The 15662-nt window shown below is 43.9% G+C and overlaps 1 protein-coding gene across 11 annotated transcripts in view; it reads right to left on the reverse strand.

Moving 5' to 3' along the window:
- Window positions 1–2266: 2266 nt before the first annotated feature.
- Window positions 2267–15662, reverse strand: part of CENPJ (centromere protein J) — a 48682-nt gene continuing 35286 nt past the window's right edge. For 10 of the 11 annotated variants that reach the window (XM_063618829.1, XM_055243995.2, XM_063618832.1 and 7 more), the window contains 8 exons: window positions 11831–12055; window positions 8481–8565; window positions 4805–4869; window positions 4484–4591; window positions 3520–3660; window positions 3358–3442; window positions 3163–3283; window positions 2267–2597 (listed from right to left, as the gene is read on the reverse strand). In XM_063618829.1, coding sequence (XP_063474899.1) covers window positions 2405–2597; window positions 3163–3283; window positions 3358–3442; window positions 3520–3660; window positions 4484–4591; window positions 4805–4869; window positions 8481–8565; window positions 11831–12055 — 1023 coding nt within the window. In that variant the 3' untranslated portion in view covers window positions 2267–2404. Of the gene's footprint in view, window positions 2598–3162; window positions 3284–3357; window positions 3443–3519; window positions 3661–4483; window positions 4592–4804; window positions 4870–5472; window positions 5586–8480; window positions 8566–11830; window positions 12056–15662 lie in introns of those variants that run through there. The other variant, XR_010115936.1, reaches the window with a different exon arrangement.

Here is a 15662-nt window from a genome sequence, read left to right on the forward strand (position 1 = left end):
GGGAAACGCCCCTTATAAAACCATCAGATCTTGTGAGAACTATCATGAGAACAGCCTGGGGAAACCACCCTCATGATCTGATCACCTCCCACGAGGTCCCTCCTACAACACATGGGGATTACAATTCGAGATTTTGGGTGGGAACACAGCCAAAGCATATTAAGAGGTAAACACTACTGTTATGATTTGGTCTTTATAGTTTTACTACATATGAATGCATCCATAAATGACATGGTATTTTTTAATGTATCTGCTGTCACACAATTTTTATTTTCTATTTTATTTGCTCTTTAATCCATGTTGGTATGTATAACTCTATTCACTTTTACTGCTATATCCATCTGTGTACATAGTTTATCCTGATACTCCATTACCAGTTTTTTTCTCATAAATGTTCCTCTTTAGGAGCCTTGTATACATGAGCGGTTTTCTAGTACATATAGTGATGGAATTTGCTGGGTCATGGGGTTTTTTTCTTTTACAACTACTTTTTTGCTTTCTAAACAGTAATTCTACCAATTTATCCCACCACCGGTTGTCTGAGTTCCTTGCCAGCACTTGGTGTCGCCAGACTTTTGCCAGACTGTGATATTAGTAAGAAAAGGTATCTCATCAGTGCATATCTCATTGAATATGCATTCACTGGTTTATTAGCTAGTGACCATTCTGTCACTTGTTTATTGCTTGTTCATATCCTTTGTCCATTTTTCTATTGAATTATTTGCAATTTTCTTACTGATTTGTAGAAACAATGTATTCTAGTCATCCTTCATCAGTTGTGTGTCTTCTAATTTGGGGCTTGCCTTTCTCCTGTTTTGTAATATCATTTGACACAGATGTTCGCTCACTTATCAACATTTTTTCTTTTTTTTCCTTTGAGACAGAGTCCCACTCTGTCACTCAGGTTGGAGTGCAGTGTCATGGTCTCAGCTCACTGCAACCTCTCCCTCCTGGGTTCAAGCGATTGTCCTATCTCCCAAGTAGCTGGGATTACAGGCGTCTGCCACTACACCTGGCTAATTTTTGTATTTTTAGTAGAGATGGGGTTTCACCATGTTGGCCAGGCTGGTCTCGAACTCCTGACCTCAAATGATCTGCCAACTTTGGCCTCCCAAAGTGCTGGGATTACAGGTGTGAGCCACCATGCCTGGCCTATCAACCTTTTCCTTCAAGGTTTGTACTTTTTGTCTCATTTAAAAATCCTTACCTCTCCTGAGATATCTGTAGAATATATCATCTATATATAGATATATCATCTATATAATCTATATAGAATCTATATATCCTACAGATCTCTCAGGAGAATATATCTATATATAGATATCTATATATCTATAGAATCTATATATATATTCTACAGATATCTCAGGAGAGGTAGATGCTATAGATTCTATAGATATATCTATAGAGGTAGATTCTATATAGATAACTATATGTAGATGTATTCTATAGGTAGGAGAGGTAAGGATATATAGAATATATATCAATATCTATCTATATATCTGTACTTATTTTCTTCGAAAAGTTTTATTTTTCATATTCAGTTAAGACACCTGGAATTGATAGATTTCATTAACAAAACCTGATTCATAGTATATGTGACAGGTAAGGTCTATCTAGACCAATCTGTAATTATTATATAAATTTACAAGTAAGTAAGTGACTTGCCCATCCTTCAGGGACATCTTGCTTCCATGAGTCTACAGTAATCTCACTGTGATAACATCAGGGTAGCTGTGGTCCATGGGTTAACACTGGCTAGTCATTGTTCATGCCCCCGTCCACTCTCAAGTGTTCCATTTTGAGACATCATTACAATGTCAGCCTTGTTATAACTGCTTTCTCCTCACCATGATTACTACCTGTTGTGTGTGACCTATTTATACTCATCCACTGTTGTAAAACTTCCCATTCTGTTACAATTAATGAACCTCTGTAGTAGATCAAATGCTCTAATTTTGGTACTAACTGAACATAGTAATATTTTGGCTACAGAGACACGTGTTTACTCCTTGAGTACACTTTCTGTACAAGTCCAGTGCTCTATGGCTGATGTGTCTGTGGGACATCTAGGTGATGTACTTCCTGTACTTCTTGGTTTTTATAGCCATTTCTAACCAATAAACACACCCACTTACTGTAAAAACCTGTAAACAATTTCTAAAGAAAGAGTAAAAATGCTTTCCTTAGTCTGTTGAAAGACAGACAGGGTAGTGAATTATAAATGAGAGCTATCATTGCATTTCAAAGAATATAAAAATGAAGATGCCACAGGGTAAACTTTTATTTTAGAATCCAATCTTTTCCCCACACATACACAATAAATTAAACAGAATCCACAGTAAATGTACATTTTTTAACAAGAAAAATCAGTTACTGTTACTTCATGATCACATAAGGATCGTCACAGCTCCGTGTCCATTAGCACATTACCCTCTTTGTCCTTAACTCTTATCCGACCGGATCTGTACTTCGTTTCTTGATGACCGTTTGCATATACGGTTTTAACAGTGCCATCTGGGTATTCCCGTCTCTTGAATTGGGCAGTATGTAGTTCTCTTTGGCCGTTATTAAACTCTATGAGTTTGTTGCCATCACTGTAAAATTTAAAATAGAATTTCTTAAAAAAAAAAAAAAAGAAAATAGACAACAGAAAAACTATTGAAAAGTAGCCTTTTGATTCTGGCAGCTACTTCTGGAGACATCCCTTGGTTCTTATCCCTGTACAACTGTAACTTTCTACAGTGTTTCTGCTTCATAGTGATAGTTCCAATTATCAGATTAGCATTGTTTTAATCATATTTTCACCACAAAATGCTTAGGAACTTTTTTTAACTTGTGTTCTTCCTCTTGGTTGTTATATTAAAATGGACCCTTCTTTTAAAAATCATCTGACTGTTTGCTTTGTATCAGGTGGGGAAGAGAGTTACTCCTGGGAAGGGGCATGATCAGACTTCAAATCTGTTTTGAAAGAATGGAACGAAAAGACAGAATGTGAAAAGTAATTCACATCAAGTTGACTGCTTGACATGCCTGTGGGACATTCATTCAAACTGAACCCCCTAATATGGGTGTCGCATATCATCAGAAACGCAAGGCTAGGTGCACAGATGAACAGGTGTCACACTGAGTGGTTTTTCTGTGAACATAATGGTGTCATACCGTTGTACTCTGACAATTGTACCATCTGGGAAAATGCTTTCTTCTTGTCCATCAGGAAATAAGTTTTTAACAGTCTGGTCAGGAAACGTGATCTCTTTTCTTCCATCTGGGTAATGTTTTTCTGTTTAAAAAGTTACAATAAATATTTTTTGAAGGAAGGGAAGAATTTAATGAGAGGGTGGAGCAAGTTTGTACCTATTTGTCCACTTGAGAAATGTAAGACTTCCAGTCCCTCCGGGTATGTCGTGTGAGTGGTCTGGGCAGCTGCGTAGTAGTAGATCTGTAAAGACACACAGTCAGTCTGCCTTTTCTCCAGAGATGGTTAAACTATGGAGGAGAACACCTCTGGAAACATACCACTCTCTGGTCTGGCATGACCTGCTTCACATCACCATTAAAGAAAGTGACAGTGATGGTCTTCCCATCTGCACTCATTTCCTTCCGAGTTCCATTGGGAAACAGTATAACACGGCACCCATTCTTATAAACCTTTTCCACCTAAAAAAAACAACACAAGATTATCACCTAAGAAAGATTTTCTGCTGACCAAAATATGCCTAATTCTCCTCCCAACTGCCTACTTTGAAATTTTTTGTAATAAAATGTAAAACATTCCCTCAAAAGATCCTTTATTTCATCAGGAGTAGCCAACTCGTGATTTTCTAATTTTCTCATTCCTTTTCCATGTATTAGCTGGAATTTACCTAAAAAAGAAAACCTTCCCTTATCAACAATTTGTTACCCTAAAGTAGACGTTGTACAGGAAAGTCTAACTACTACTTTGACTGTTGTTCTTTGTCCTTCTTTCATTCCTCAAGGATAGCAGTGAACTCTAACCCTATAATTTCAATAGAAATGGACCAGATTAGGTATTTGAAAAGTAAATTTTCCATAAACCTAAGGGAAAAAATTCCCTCATCACCTCTAACCTGTATATATCCCTTTCTTCCTCATTCCCTTCAGCTGGAACCCCCAGGCAGTTTTCCCACTAAGAAATTTTCCTAAGCATAAGAATAAAACTGCACTGGCTGGAGATGAGGAGAGAGGCCCCTGACTCAGGATCAGTATAAGAAAGGCTGCAAGAAAGGAAGACCTAGAATGAACTGAAGCTTTTAAGAAGTGCCAAGGATCACAAAGGCTTTGGAGTAAGAACAAAGATCATACAGAGATCGTATGCCGCCTTTTGCTGATCTCTGAACGAGAAATGGCAACTAAAGGCATGTTGTCCAAAGAGCCCTTATTTTAGATTCTGTGTGTTTCAGCTATTTTAACCCATGTTTATTTTTTTATAGAATTCATTATTTTAAAAACATTTTTTAACCTTTCCATCAGGATGACTGATTTCTCCCTGTATGTCTTGGTCTTCCTCCTCTTTATATTCAGGATCTGGGAAGTTCAGTGGTTCAAGTGGCTCCCTGGGAGAGGCAGCCTGTAAGCACAAGACATTTCAAGCAGCTAAAACCTACTCTTACTTCCAAAGCCAGATTCTGATACAGGGTTCTAGGACTACTGTTTACAAAATATAACATTCATAATGTTAAGTAAAAACTCTTTTACACATGGTTTAGAAACTTAAGTCTATTAACAAATTGATTTCAAGCCTAAGTAATGTATGTTTGAATATATAAAAATAGAGATTTACTTGTCCCTTATCCAAATTGCCTAAATCACGAGGAGGTGCAGACTTGGATCTTCGAGGTGGATTGCCTATTAGAATAAAATTGTCAAGAGTTAGATTTAATATTTAATTGAAAATTTTATTAGTATGATCAAACATTTCCTTAGTTCATATCCTGTGAACTGCTGTCCTTTATCCATTAGTTAAGGATGTCTTAATATTTTTCTTTACTAATTTGTAGTTCTCTGGACACAGGTACTTAAGTCCTAGATGTCCAAGAAAGACAGTATCTTGTCTCAGAGTTTACAATCCTGGGGAAGAGACAGGTGATCAAACAGCCTGACAGACAGACCCAAATGTATTTCAGAGACAATCACAAGGTATAAGGTGCAGATAAAAGAGGCATCTAAGACCTGTGGAATTTGGCTTCACCAAATAACTGGGTATTTAGTTAAAACATAAATGCCCTTGTGGCTATGGTATAAACTTTTCGTAATATGACCAGCACAACAATCACATACTGTACCAGCAACATATCCATTACAAAATAAACACACCCCCACCAACAACAAAGTGAGGTGAATCTCTAAAAATACACTGAAGTGCCAGTATTTTCATCCTATGTGCCAATGGATCATATTGTAAACACTGAACTTGGAAGGGTCTCGAGCAAGTGCCAGAATCTGACCTACATGTTAAAAAGTGTAACGGAGCTGGATGTGACGGGAGAATGGCCTGAAGGAGGAGAGCGGAGGCTGGTGGTCAGCCAACAAGCTGCCGGGCGTGTGAGGCGGCTGTGCTGTGCCTGTGAGACAGGAATGGTTCCATTACACCATGGGAAATCACTGATTTATAGGTCCCAAACTGCCACACATCAGCAATTTCATATGATTCAATGTAACTAATAGATCCAGAAAATAACATCAGAGGGATCAGTCTAGGGGCTACTGGGAGCGGATGGTGAAGGATAACAGAAAAAGTACTGGGAGTACGCAGGGGTATGGGCTTGAGCAAAGGGGCAGATGGCAGACAAGGCTCTGGGGATAGCAGGGGTGCTCTGTTTGGGATGACACAAGAATGTCATGCTTCACCTCCACAGGTTATGTGTGCAGACTAAACTATAACTAAAGCTGTGTGACATCATTTCTCATAACCACCTCTAGAGAAAAGACTAGAATATTATTCCCATTTTATGGCAAGAAAACCAAGGCCAAGTGGTTAAATAACCTGCCAAGGTTGTCAACTAATAAAAGGCAGAACCAGGATTCAAACCCACTATGTATCAAGTTTAATTCTTCCCAGGCTGATTATGAACTAACATTAACTTGAACCCCCAAAGTATCTACCAACTGGGCAGGATAACGAGAGGTGACCATGGGCATAGATGGGCTCCAGGTGCAAGCACACTGTCTAGAGAACTGTGTGAACCCACCTTACGAAATACCTACAACAGGAAAGTGGGGACAGAGGAAGCTAGGGAATATACAGTGCTGGAATAGCTGGGTAGATACTAGGGGAGGGATGTTTATGACCCCAAGATAGGGAAAGAGTTAAGAAGCACTGCCCAAAGGGAAAAACTGAAATTGAACTACTTTAAGAATTTAGGTTCATCAAAAGACACTATAAAGAGCAAAAAGACAAGCCATGAACTACAAGAAGATACTGATTTGCAAGTTATGTAGATTATAAGTATACCACTTATACTGGGGGCCCCAAACCCCACGGTATACTGGTCTGTGGCCTGTAGGAACTGGGCCACACAGCAGGAGATGAGCAGCGGGTGGGCGAGCCAGCAAAGCTTCATCTGTATTTACAGCAGCTCCCCATCACTCGCATTACCACCTGAGCTCTGCCTCCTGTCAGATCAGCAGCGGCATTACATTCTCATAGGAGCAAGAACCCTTTTGTGAACTGCATATGCGAGGGATCTAGGTTGCACGCTCCCTATGAGAATCTAATGCCTGATGATCTGTTGCTGTCTCCCATCACCCCCGGATGGGACTATCTAATTGCAGGAAAACAAGCTCAGGGCTCCCCCTGATTCTACATTATGGTGAGTTGTATAATTATTTCATTATACATTACAATGTAATAATATTAGAATTAAAGTGCACAATAAATTTAATGTGTTGAATCATCCCAAAGCCATCCCCCTTACCCCAGTCCATGGAAAAACTGTCTTCCACAAAATTGGTCCCTGATGCCAACAAGGTTGGGGACTGCTAATGTGTACTACCAAAGTGAGCACATGCTGTTGGAAAAATGGCACCAACAGACTTGCTCAGTGCAGAGTTGCTACAAGTCTTCCGTTTGTAAAAACCACAGTCTGTGTGGGGTGCAGTAAAGCAGAGCATGAGAAAATGAGAGTGCCATAAAGAAAAGCCACGGGCTCCACAGAGGGCAGTTTTGGGCTGCCACTCATCTATGTCTTTACGTAGGTGGTGGTAACCCAAGTATTTGCTTTGTAATTGTCAAACTGCATATATCTTTTCTAAATTTATTTCACAAAAATAATTTTTTTAAATTCCAGATTAAAAACTCAAGATGTGAATGCAAAAGCGCATAGAAGAAAACGGTGTACTTGTGGCCTGAGGATTGAGAAGAATTAAAGTCATGAAAACCAAAAACTATTTTAAAAGACTAGTAAATTCGACATTCCAAGGAAAAACATACATTAAAAAAAACACAAACTGAAAAGCTAAACCCAGATTGGGAGAAAATATTAGCAGTGCTTGTAACTGACAAAGGATTACTATGCAGAATAATTAACTTTATAAGGAGAAACACACACACACCCCCAAAATTTTAAATGGACAAAGGAAATGAGCAGGCAGTTCACAAAAGAGGAACCTCAAATGCTGACTAAATGTAAGAAAACATGCTCACAGGGCCTTACCAGCGTACAGAATCAACCACCATTTTACATCAACTGGCCAAAATTTTAAAGTCTGGCCAGATTAAGTGTTTGCAAGTATGAAAAGCATACTCTGCTGACAGTAAAAAAAACTGGTACAACCATGTTGCAAAGCAAAGGGAAAACCTCCCGCTGACATGGCCTGGCATCTTACTCTTCATATATATCCTAGAGAAGCCACAGGATCAAGACACGCTCTGTAGCCCTACTCATTATCATGCAAACCTAATTGCCCATCAACAGGAATGCTGAACTGCGGAAGTATATAATGCAATCTACATAGCTATTAAAATCAATCAACTGGAGTTTTTATGTGTTAAGATCGGTAAGTCACAGTATTGAGAGAAAAAAACAAATTGCAGAAGGACGCACAGAATATGAAACAATACTACAGGGTGAGTGTCCCTTATCAGAAATGCTTAGGAATAGTATTGCAGATCTCCATTTTTTTTTCAAGTTTTGGAATATTTGCAAATACTTATTGGTTGAGCATCCCTAATCCACATTCAAAATGCTCCGATGAATGTTTCCTTTGAGCATCACGCTTGCCCTCAAAAAGTTTCAGATTTGGGATGCTCGACCAGTGTATCAATTTATGAACGCAACATGGTAAAAGAATTTAAAACCAAAGCATGGACCATTATCAGGGTAGAAATTAACTGGGGGAATAAGATGATGCACAGGAGCTTCAATTACATTTACAATGTTTTATTTCTTAAGTTGGGTATAAATTGTTTATTCCTTACATTCTGAAATGTTTTATAAAAAGATCATGCAGCCTCTTACCTTGCATTGGAAGATAATTTTTCTTGTATTTTTCTACCTGGGTTCCTGAAGAAATCTGACTGTTTTGAAATCGAACAGATGTGTTCTATAGTATAAGAGATAATTTTTTATTTAAAATGAGTTAGTCTGACTATTAATACACTAAGTGAAACTAATAAAACTCAGCTAGCACTAAGAATGCTGTGGGTTTTGTTTATTCATATTGTTTTCATTTATACAATAGGCCAAAGCAAACAAGCTTATCTAGGAATCACTGCGCGCGTGCACACACACACACATACACGCGCGCGTGCACACACATACACATACACGCGCGTGCTCCTTTTGACAAACATTCATTCAAGTCAGGACACAGTAGGCAAGGTAACCTGAACCATCTCCTCTGACCATTACAGAGCAGACAAGGAGCACACAGGCCCTTCAGCTCATGGTGTTCAAGGACAAAGCCTCTCCTGGGTGCTCCCCACACCCACTGGGACAGTCCAGCTGAGCCCAGCTCTCCCTGAGACCACCACTGAGCACTCCCCATGAGGATGAGGTGGGGTGAGTCCTCTCTGCACCCCACCTCCATTTCTGGCCAAATCAAGCCCCAATACTACTTGCCCCAGCCCCCGTCATGTCCATCCCTGCCAAGAGATGATGCTTCCAGTGCCGTCCTTCTTGGTATCCTACCTCAGCTCCACACCCCAATGGTCAACCCTAGAACTTGTCATTATCAATACTATCAACATCTGCAATTATCAATAACCACAAAATTATTAATTTCAAAGCATTCTACTTACAAAGATCCAGAAGGTAGGGCATTCTACAAAGCAATCAGCCTGGTCTCTTCAGAAGTTAATGCAATTTAATAAAATGCTAAAGCATTTAGGGGTGAATTGCCATGATTCCTACAAGTACCTTCAAATGGTTCAGTGAAACATAGACACAACTATGGCAAAATGTTCCTAGTGGTTGAATCCAAGTGGGTATCCAGGTGTTAATTGTACTATTCTTTCACCTATTCTCTACTTTGGGAAGCTTTCATACTAAAAAGGTAGGAGCGGCAGGGAGAAGAATGCTACTTCCTCACTACTCTCCTGTCTTTGCAGCTCATCCTGTTAATTCCCCACCCCGACCACGCTCACAGCTGACATGGCCCTGCGGGTCCTCAACCCCCAGTGCTTGCCATGTCCTGAAAGCCTCCGGGCCCACACTGTCCTCATGCAGCTAAAGTATGCTATGTAGCAGGCACTCTTGTCACACACACTGTCAGCTTCCCTCCCTCTGCTCACTTGGTGGCATTCACTTGGATGACCACAAGCTGAATAAGAAAAAAATATGTGCAATTCTCATTTTAAATTTTCAGTCTCTGACCCAGGTTGGCCCAGGTACAGCCACGAATCACTCTATTCCCCCAGCCTCTGCTTTTGTTCACAGAGATGACCTCTGGCTTTCTGCATCTCCTCCCCTCCTGCCGCCTCCACCCTCACAGGAGCCTGGGCTGTGCCTGCACGTCCCGCCTCTGGGCACAAAGGCCATCGCCTGGCCACAGCCTGCCCTCCACTCACTGCCTGGACCCAGCTCCTCTCACTTCACCAAGTATGGTGCTTCTGCAATTCTTCCACTTCCTCCTTTGTCAATATTTTCCTCTCCACTGAATCAGTCCAACCAATACACAAACATCTGTTAATTTTACCATCTTAAAAAAAAAAAAAATTCCCCTATGGCCACTACCCTCATGTCCTTAATTTACTGCAAAACTACTCAACAAAGCTGTTACCCGCTTCCAGCCGATCAGGCTTTCCTCTTCAACACTCCAGAGAAACAGTCCTTCTCAAGGCCCACAGTTCCTTCTCCCTGGTAAACCCCATGGCCGGTTTCCGTCCTCCTGAGTCACTGCCACACCTGACACAGGTGGCCACTCTCCTCCTTGCAGCCTTTTCTTCACTTGCTCTCAGGACACCACATGGACTCCTGGCCTCCTGCTCTCTAGCTGCTCATCTGCTCCTCCCTGCCTATCATAGCCCTGCTGGCCTCTCCCTGCCAGGTGCTGTATCACACATTAGGACGACCCCAGGTGTGTGTCCCCAACCGGAGCCTGTGCTGCTGTGTGCAACTGCCTAGTCGGATCTCCCGTGTGTCTCGTAGGCATTTCAAATTCCCCTGTCCAAGCCTGAGTTCCTGGTGGCCATGTGCTCCCTTCTTGCGGTTGCTCCTAGTCAGTGGGACCTTCATGAGACCAAAACACAAAACTAAGCACAGTTGAGGCCATTCCTGACTCCTTCCTTGCTGTCACCACCAACCACACACACAGCTCAACAACAAACACAGTCTGCTTCTCTCCACCTGCCACTGCCACCCAGTCTCCCCCAGCCCTACCGCATTCCTGGTGTTGCCCATGCTCCCTTCCACCTGTTCCTGGTCTACAGCAGTCAGAGCTAAAATAAGAGGCCCGGCCACCCTTCATTCAGAGCCCTCCAGACTCCCACTCACTCAAAAAATGCCCATGTGCATGCTGCCATCTGTTACGAATCCCATCCACCGCCCACTGTCCCATCCCACCCCAAGGGCTGGCCCACCGCTCCTCGCCTACTACTCTGATTGCCCCGTCTCAGGCCCACTCAGGCGCTGCTGCAGCCTGGGGCTCCTCTGTAGGCTCAGGCAGCCACCCAGGCCACTCCTCACATGCGCTTCCCAGGCTGTCCCACCCAGACGGCAACGCCACTCCACAGCCCTGCTTCTCCGAAGGTCTCATTACCATCTCACACACCATACGTTTTATTATTTGGCTTATTACAGTCTTTCTTCCACCACTGGAATGTAAGCTTCATAAGGGCAAGGAATTTTGTCTGTTTATTGCTGTACCCCAAGCACCTAATGCAGTGCCTGGCATACCCTGGTTGTTCACAGAGATGAATGAAAGACCAATTACTTGATTAAAAAGTGTCATATGTGTGCGACTCTCGGCCAAAATCTCCCCTGGTCTGTTTTAACAGAGATGATCTGCCTACTGTGGCAAACCTCCTCCATAGGAATTAGAGAAATGAGTCTGCAAAGTACCCATTTATAGCAATGCTTGAAAAATCTTTTTAGTTGTGGTAAAACAGATATCACATAAAATTCACCGTCTTCAGCATGTTGAGGTGCACACTTCAGTGGCATCAAGGATATCTGCGGTGTAGTGCAACCATCGCCCTCCATCCAGCTCCAGGACACTCTTCATCTTACAAGATGGAAACTGTCCACATTGTCACTCCCCACTGCCCCCCAGCCCCTGGCAGCCCCCATTCAACTTTCTGACTCTGAATTTGAATGCTGATATTGAAGCTCCCCCTGGCCTGACACAACCGACCCGCCTCCCTGCCTACCGAGAGCTTGTCCTTCTTCTCCACCTTGAGGCTGTTCTCTATGGCTTCTGCTCTCTTCCAGGCATCCAGTCGGAATCTTTCCATCACTTTTATTTCTTCCCGGAGGTCTGTGTTCTCTCTGACTAACATTTCTATCTGGCTTCTGAGACGGCCGTGTGTACTTGACCATTTGGTTTCCTTTCTTTTCAAATCTTCCCGTAAATCTGCTATTTGCTGTTTTAAAGTCTCTCAAAAAAAAAAAAAAAAAAAAAAGCATTACTACATTACCAGAATTAAAATAATAGAAGAATAGAGACCCAGCAATGAAACAGAATAGCCAGCAAGAAAGGGAAGGCTTAGTCAACAGACGACATTCTAAGGCGAATGTCGTGGTTTTCAGCAGCAGGAGGAGGGGATCAGAGTCTCACCGCAGACCATCAGCAAAACGAATTCCAGAGGCCAGGAGAAAGGAAGGCAGACAGCACGTGGGAGCTGACAGCAGAAAACTGCCAAGAGGTAAGAAAGATCTCACCTGAGCTATTAACTGAAAGGGATCCATGGGGGAGATCCCAAAAAGAAGAAATGCAATAGGAACTCGTGAATAATTGAAGGAAGAGTAGAACTAAAGAATAAAAGATTCCAAAGTCAAAACTACCTGCCCTGAAAACTATCTGAAATTCATGAGAAGAAATAAATTTCCAGAAAAATGAGTTGTTTTAGATAGACTAAAATAAGGGAAGAATATACTGGAAATGTCTAGAAGCAATTCGAGATCACGTGCAGGTGCAAGTGATAACGACTGACCTACAGTGGAGGAAGAAGTAGGGCACCGAAGCCCATCAGTGGTGAGGCAGCGGGCACGGCCCAGCCCATGCCCCTGCACCTCTAACCCCTGCGGCAGCCACACAGCAGCCTGGTGAGGATGGGGAGGACATCTGGGCCCCACCACAGAGGGCGTGGACTTTGGATTGGGTGACATCAAGGTTCACATCCGAGGTTTCTGACTTGAAAGCTTAAAACAAGGTAAGGTCCACAACCTCCATGAACATCAGGTTTCCCATTTGTGAGATGGATTATGACCAATAAATGAAAAATTTCTGGTAAGCACTTTTATCATGTAGGAATATGGATTTAATACGAAAATGGTAAAATACAAGTCTAAATGGGTTCAGAATTCAAGAGCAATTAATATTTACAAAATATCTGTTATCAGGCACTGTCACAGGCCCTTATTATACTAAGAACAAAGCTCCACCTCATGAGGCTCACTCTGCCAGGGACAGTGGGAGGGTGATGGGAGAGTGGCCAGGGCAGGTGAGGGGGTGACAGGAGAGTGGCCAGGGCAGGTAAGGTGGCGGGGCTGTGTAGGGAGGCAGCATGACACGTGCTGGGTGTCACTGAACAGAGCTGGGGGAGGCAGCGCGTGTGGGAAGCAACAGGAGGGTGCCTGGCACAGTGCCAGCACTCCAAGGGACCAGCGCATGTGACAGGTAAATGGCAGGAGGACTGGCCAGGGACAGGAAGGGGAAAAGAGGCCCAGTCACATAGGAACTGAGGTTCTTGGAGGAAGGAAAGCAAAGGCATATGGAGGTGTCTGAGCAAAGGGGATCCGTTGTCACCTGGAGTGACGCCACAGGGACGGGGTGAGAGCGGAGGCCAAGCCGCCAGCAAGTCATTAACCCGGAGGTGGCAACTGGAATCTGAGTGGACTTTCTGTCAGAACAGCATGGAATGGAAGAGCAAGAGAAGCCTCGAGAATGATTCGAGGCCTCTGGCCCAAGCACAGGGGAAGACAGCAGCAGGATGGACACTGGCAGACGGCCGCGATGAGGCCTGGGGGTTCACCGTTGGGGTGGGCACAGGGGCTCCTCAGGAGCCGTGTCAGTGCCACAGAATGACCGGAGGCCGCGCTGCAGGGCGTGTGGCGAAAACAGCTGGTGAGATTTGGAGATCCAGGCACAGTGAATATGGGCAAGGCTTTTAAGGAGTTTTGCTGCAAAGGAAAACACAGATAGGGCTGTGGGGTTGAGTGAGCTTTGTTTAAAGAAATGCCAGCCGGCGGTAAGGACGGGAAGGCTGGGGGCAGAACACGCGGTGGAGACAGAAGGCGGAGGCGGAGGGTGGGCTCTGTGGGCGGGACACGGGGATGGGCTGGGTGGAGGATGACACTCCCTCAGGGTGCAGAGGGAGGGAGAGGCCGCAGCCAGTCAGCGGAGACCCTGGGGATGGGTGAGAGGAAGAGAGGGGAGCCCCTAGGCTGGGGGACTGGTGAGGGTCCAGACCCACACAGACGGGAGAGGAGCCGGGAGGGGAAACGGGCAGGAGGAAACGATCTGCGGGGTGAAGCCAGCAGGCCTGGCTGGCGGGTGGGATCCGCGGCTGGGGCGCAGACTTCCAGCGCAGCGCGAAACCTCAGAGGCAAGGCTGGGAAAGCTCGAGGTCCCCCGGCACCACCACACCCTGCAGGGACTCCACGTCCCGCGGGCGAGGCTGAGGCAGAGGCGGCTGCCAGGTCCCGGTGAGCACGGCTGAGAGCCAGCGCCGTGAAAACGGGAAGAAAGCGCAGAAGCCAGGGCAGGGAAGGCCGAGGGGACTCCAGACCTGCCGAAGGCGCAGCCCGCTCTGTCAACCTCCACGGGCTCTACGCTCAGAGCAGCCCCGGAGGAGCCCGGCTCCTTGCAGCAAAGTAGATGCCAGACCCCGAGCAGGTTTAAAAAAGAAAGCCAAGACCGGGCGTGGTGGCTCACGCCTGTAATCCCAGCACTTTGGGAGGCCAAGACGGGCGGATCACGAGGTCAGGAGATCGAGACTATCCTGGCTAACACGGTGAAACGCTTTCTCTACTAAAAATACAAAAAAAAATTAGCCAGGCGTGGTGGTGGGTGCCTGTAGTCCCAGCTACTGGGGAGGCTGAGGCAGGAGAATGGCGTGAAGCCGGGAGGGGCACGCCACTGCACTCCAGCCTGGGTGACAGCATGAGACTCCGTCAAGAAAGAAAAGAAAGAAAGGAAATAAAGAAAGAAAGCCAAAACCAAATAGTCTTAAATAACCCGTTGTTCCAGAAAGCAGTGCTCTCAAAACGCCAAGGGCAGCACTAAATGGCAAGAGAGCCATGGACTTAAAGGGGCTCCCCCAATGGTCAAGTTGGGACCACTTAAATATCAAAATGGAAATTTTATAATTAGAGTAACCTGAGCGTGTGAAAAGCTATGACTCAGTAATGATGAATGTAAATTCCAGGAGGGCAGAAATTGCTAACTCATCATCAATTCCTCAATGATTACAAGTGTCTAGTACATAAGGGGTTCTCAATAAATTTGCTGAATGAATACTCAAAATAAAATAGTTAATATTTTTAACATAACTGTAATGTAAAGGAAGGTTAAATATGCCCTCTCCTTAATTTTTTGATGATTTAATAGAGTATCAATAAACATAGGTTTGTTTTCTATTAAGTATAAATCTGTTTTTAAAGTATATTTTTGCACAGAAGTAGAAAGAAATGTAAATACAGGGAACTATGAATAAGCCAAATAGTGTAAGGAAGAAAAGCAACTGCACACCAAAACCAGCAAGAAATAATGAATACCTAGGGTTACACATGATAACCAAGTAAGAACAGGCAGGATCCAAACTTCAATCAACACCAGAAATCATATAAACGAACAAAGGTGAGAGTTCAAGAATGAGTTCCTGAAGAGGGACGGCAACTCACCAGCCCAGCTCCTTGCCACCCAACAAGCACCTTGATGGGCACAGCCCAGAGCTGCCAGCAGTGAGGATGTGCCCAGTCCTGCATGGTGCAGTGTGGCAGCCACCAGCAAGCCACAAGTGGCTACTAAGTCCTGGAAAT

The sequence above is a fragment of the Symphalangus syndactylus genome, chromosome 15 (genome assembly GCF_028878055.3).
Source record: "Symphalangus syndactylus isolate Jambi chromosome 15, NHGRI_mSymSyn1-v2.1_pri, whole genome shotgun sequence".
In the NCBI taxonomy this organism is placed as follows: domain Eukaryota; kingdom Metazoa; phylum Chordata; class Mammalia; order Primates; family Hylobatidae; genus Symphalangus; species Symphalangus syndactylus.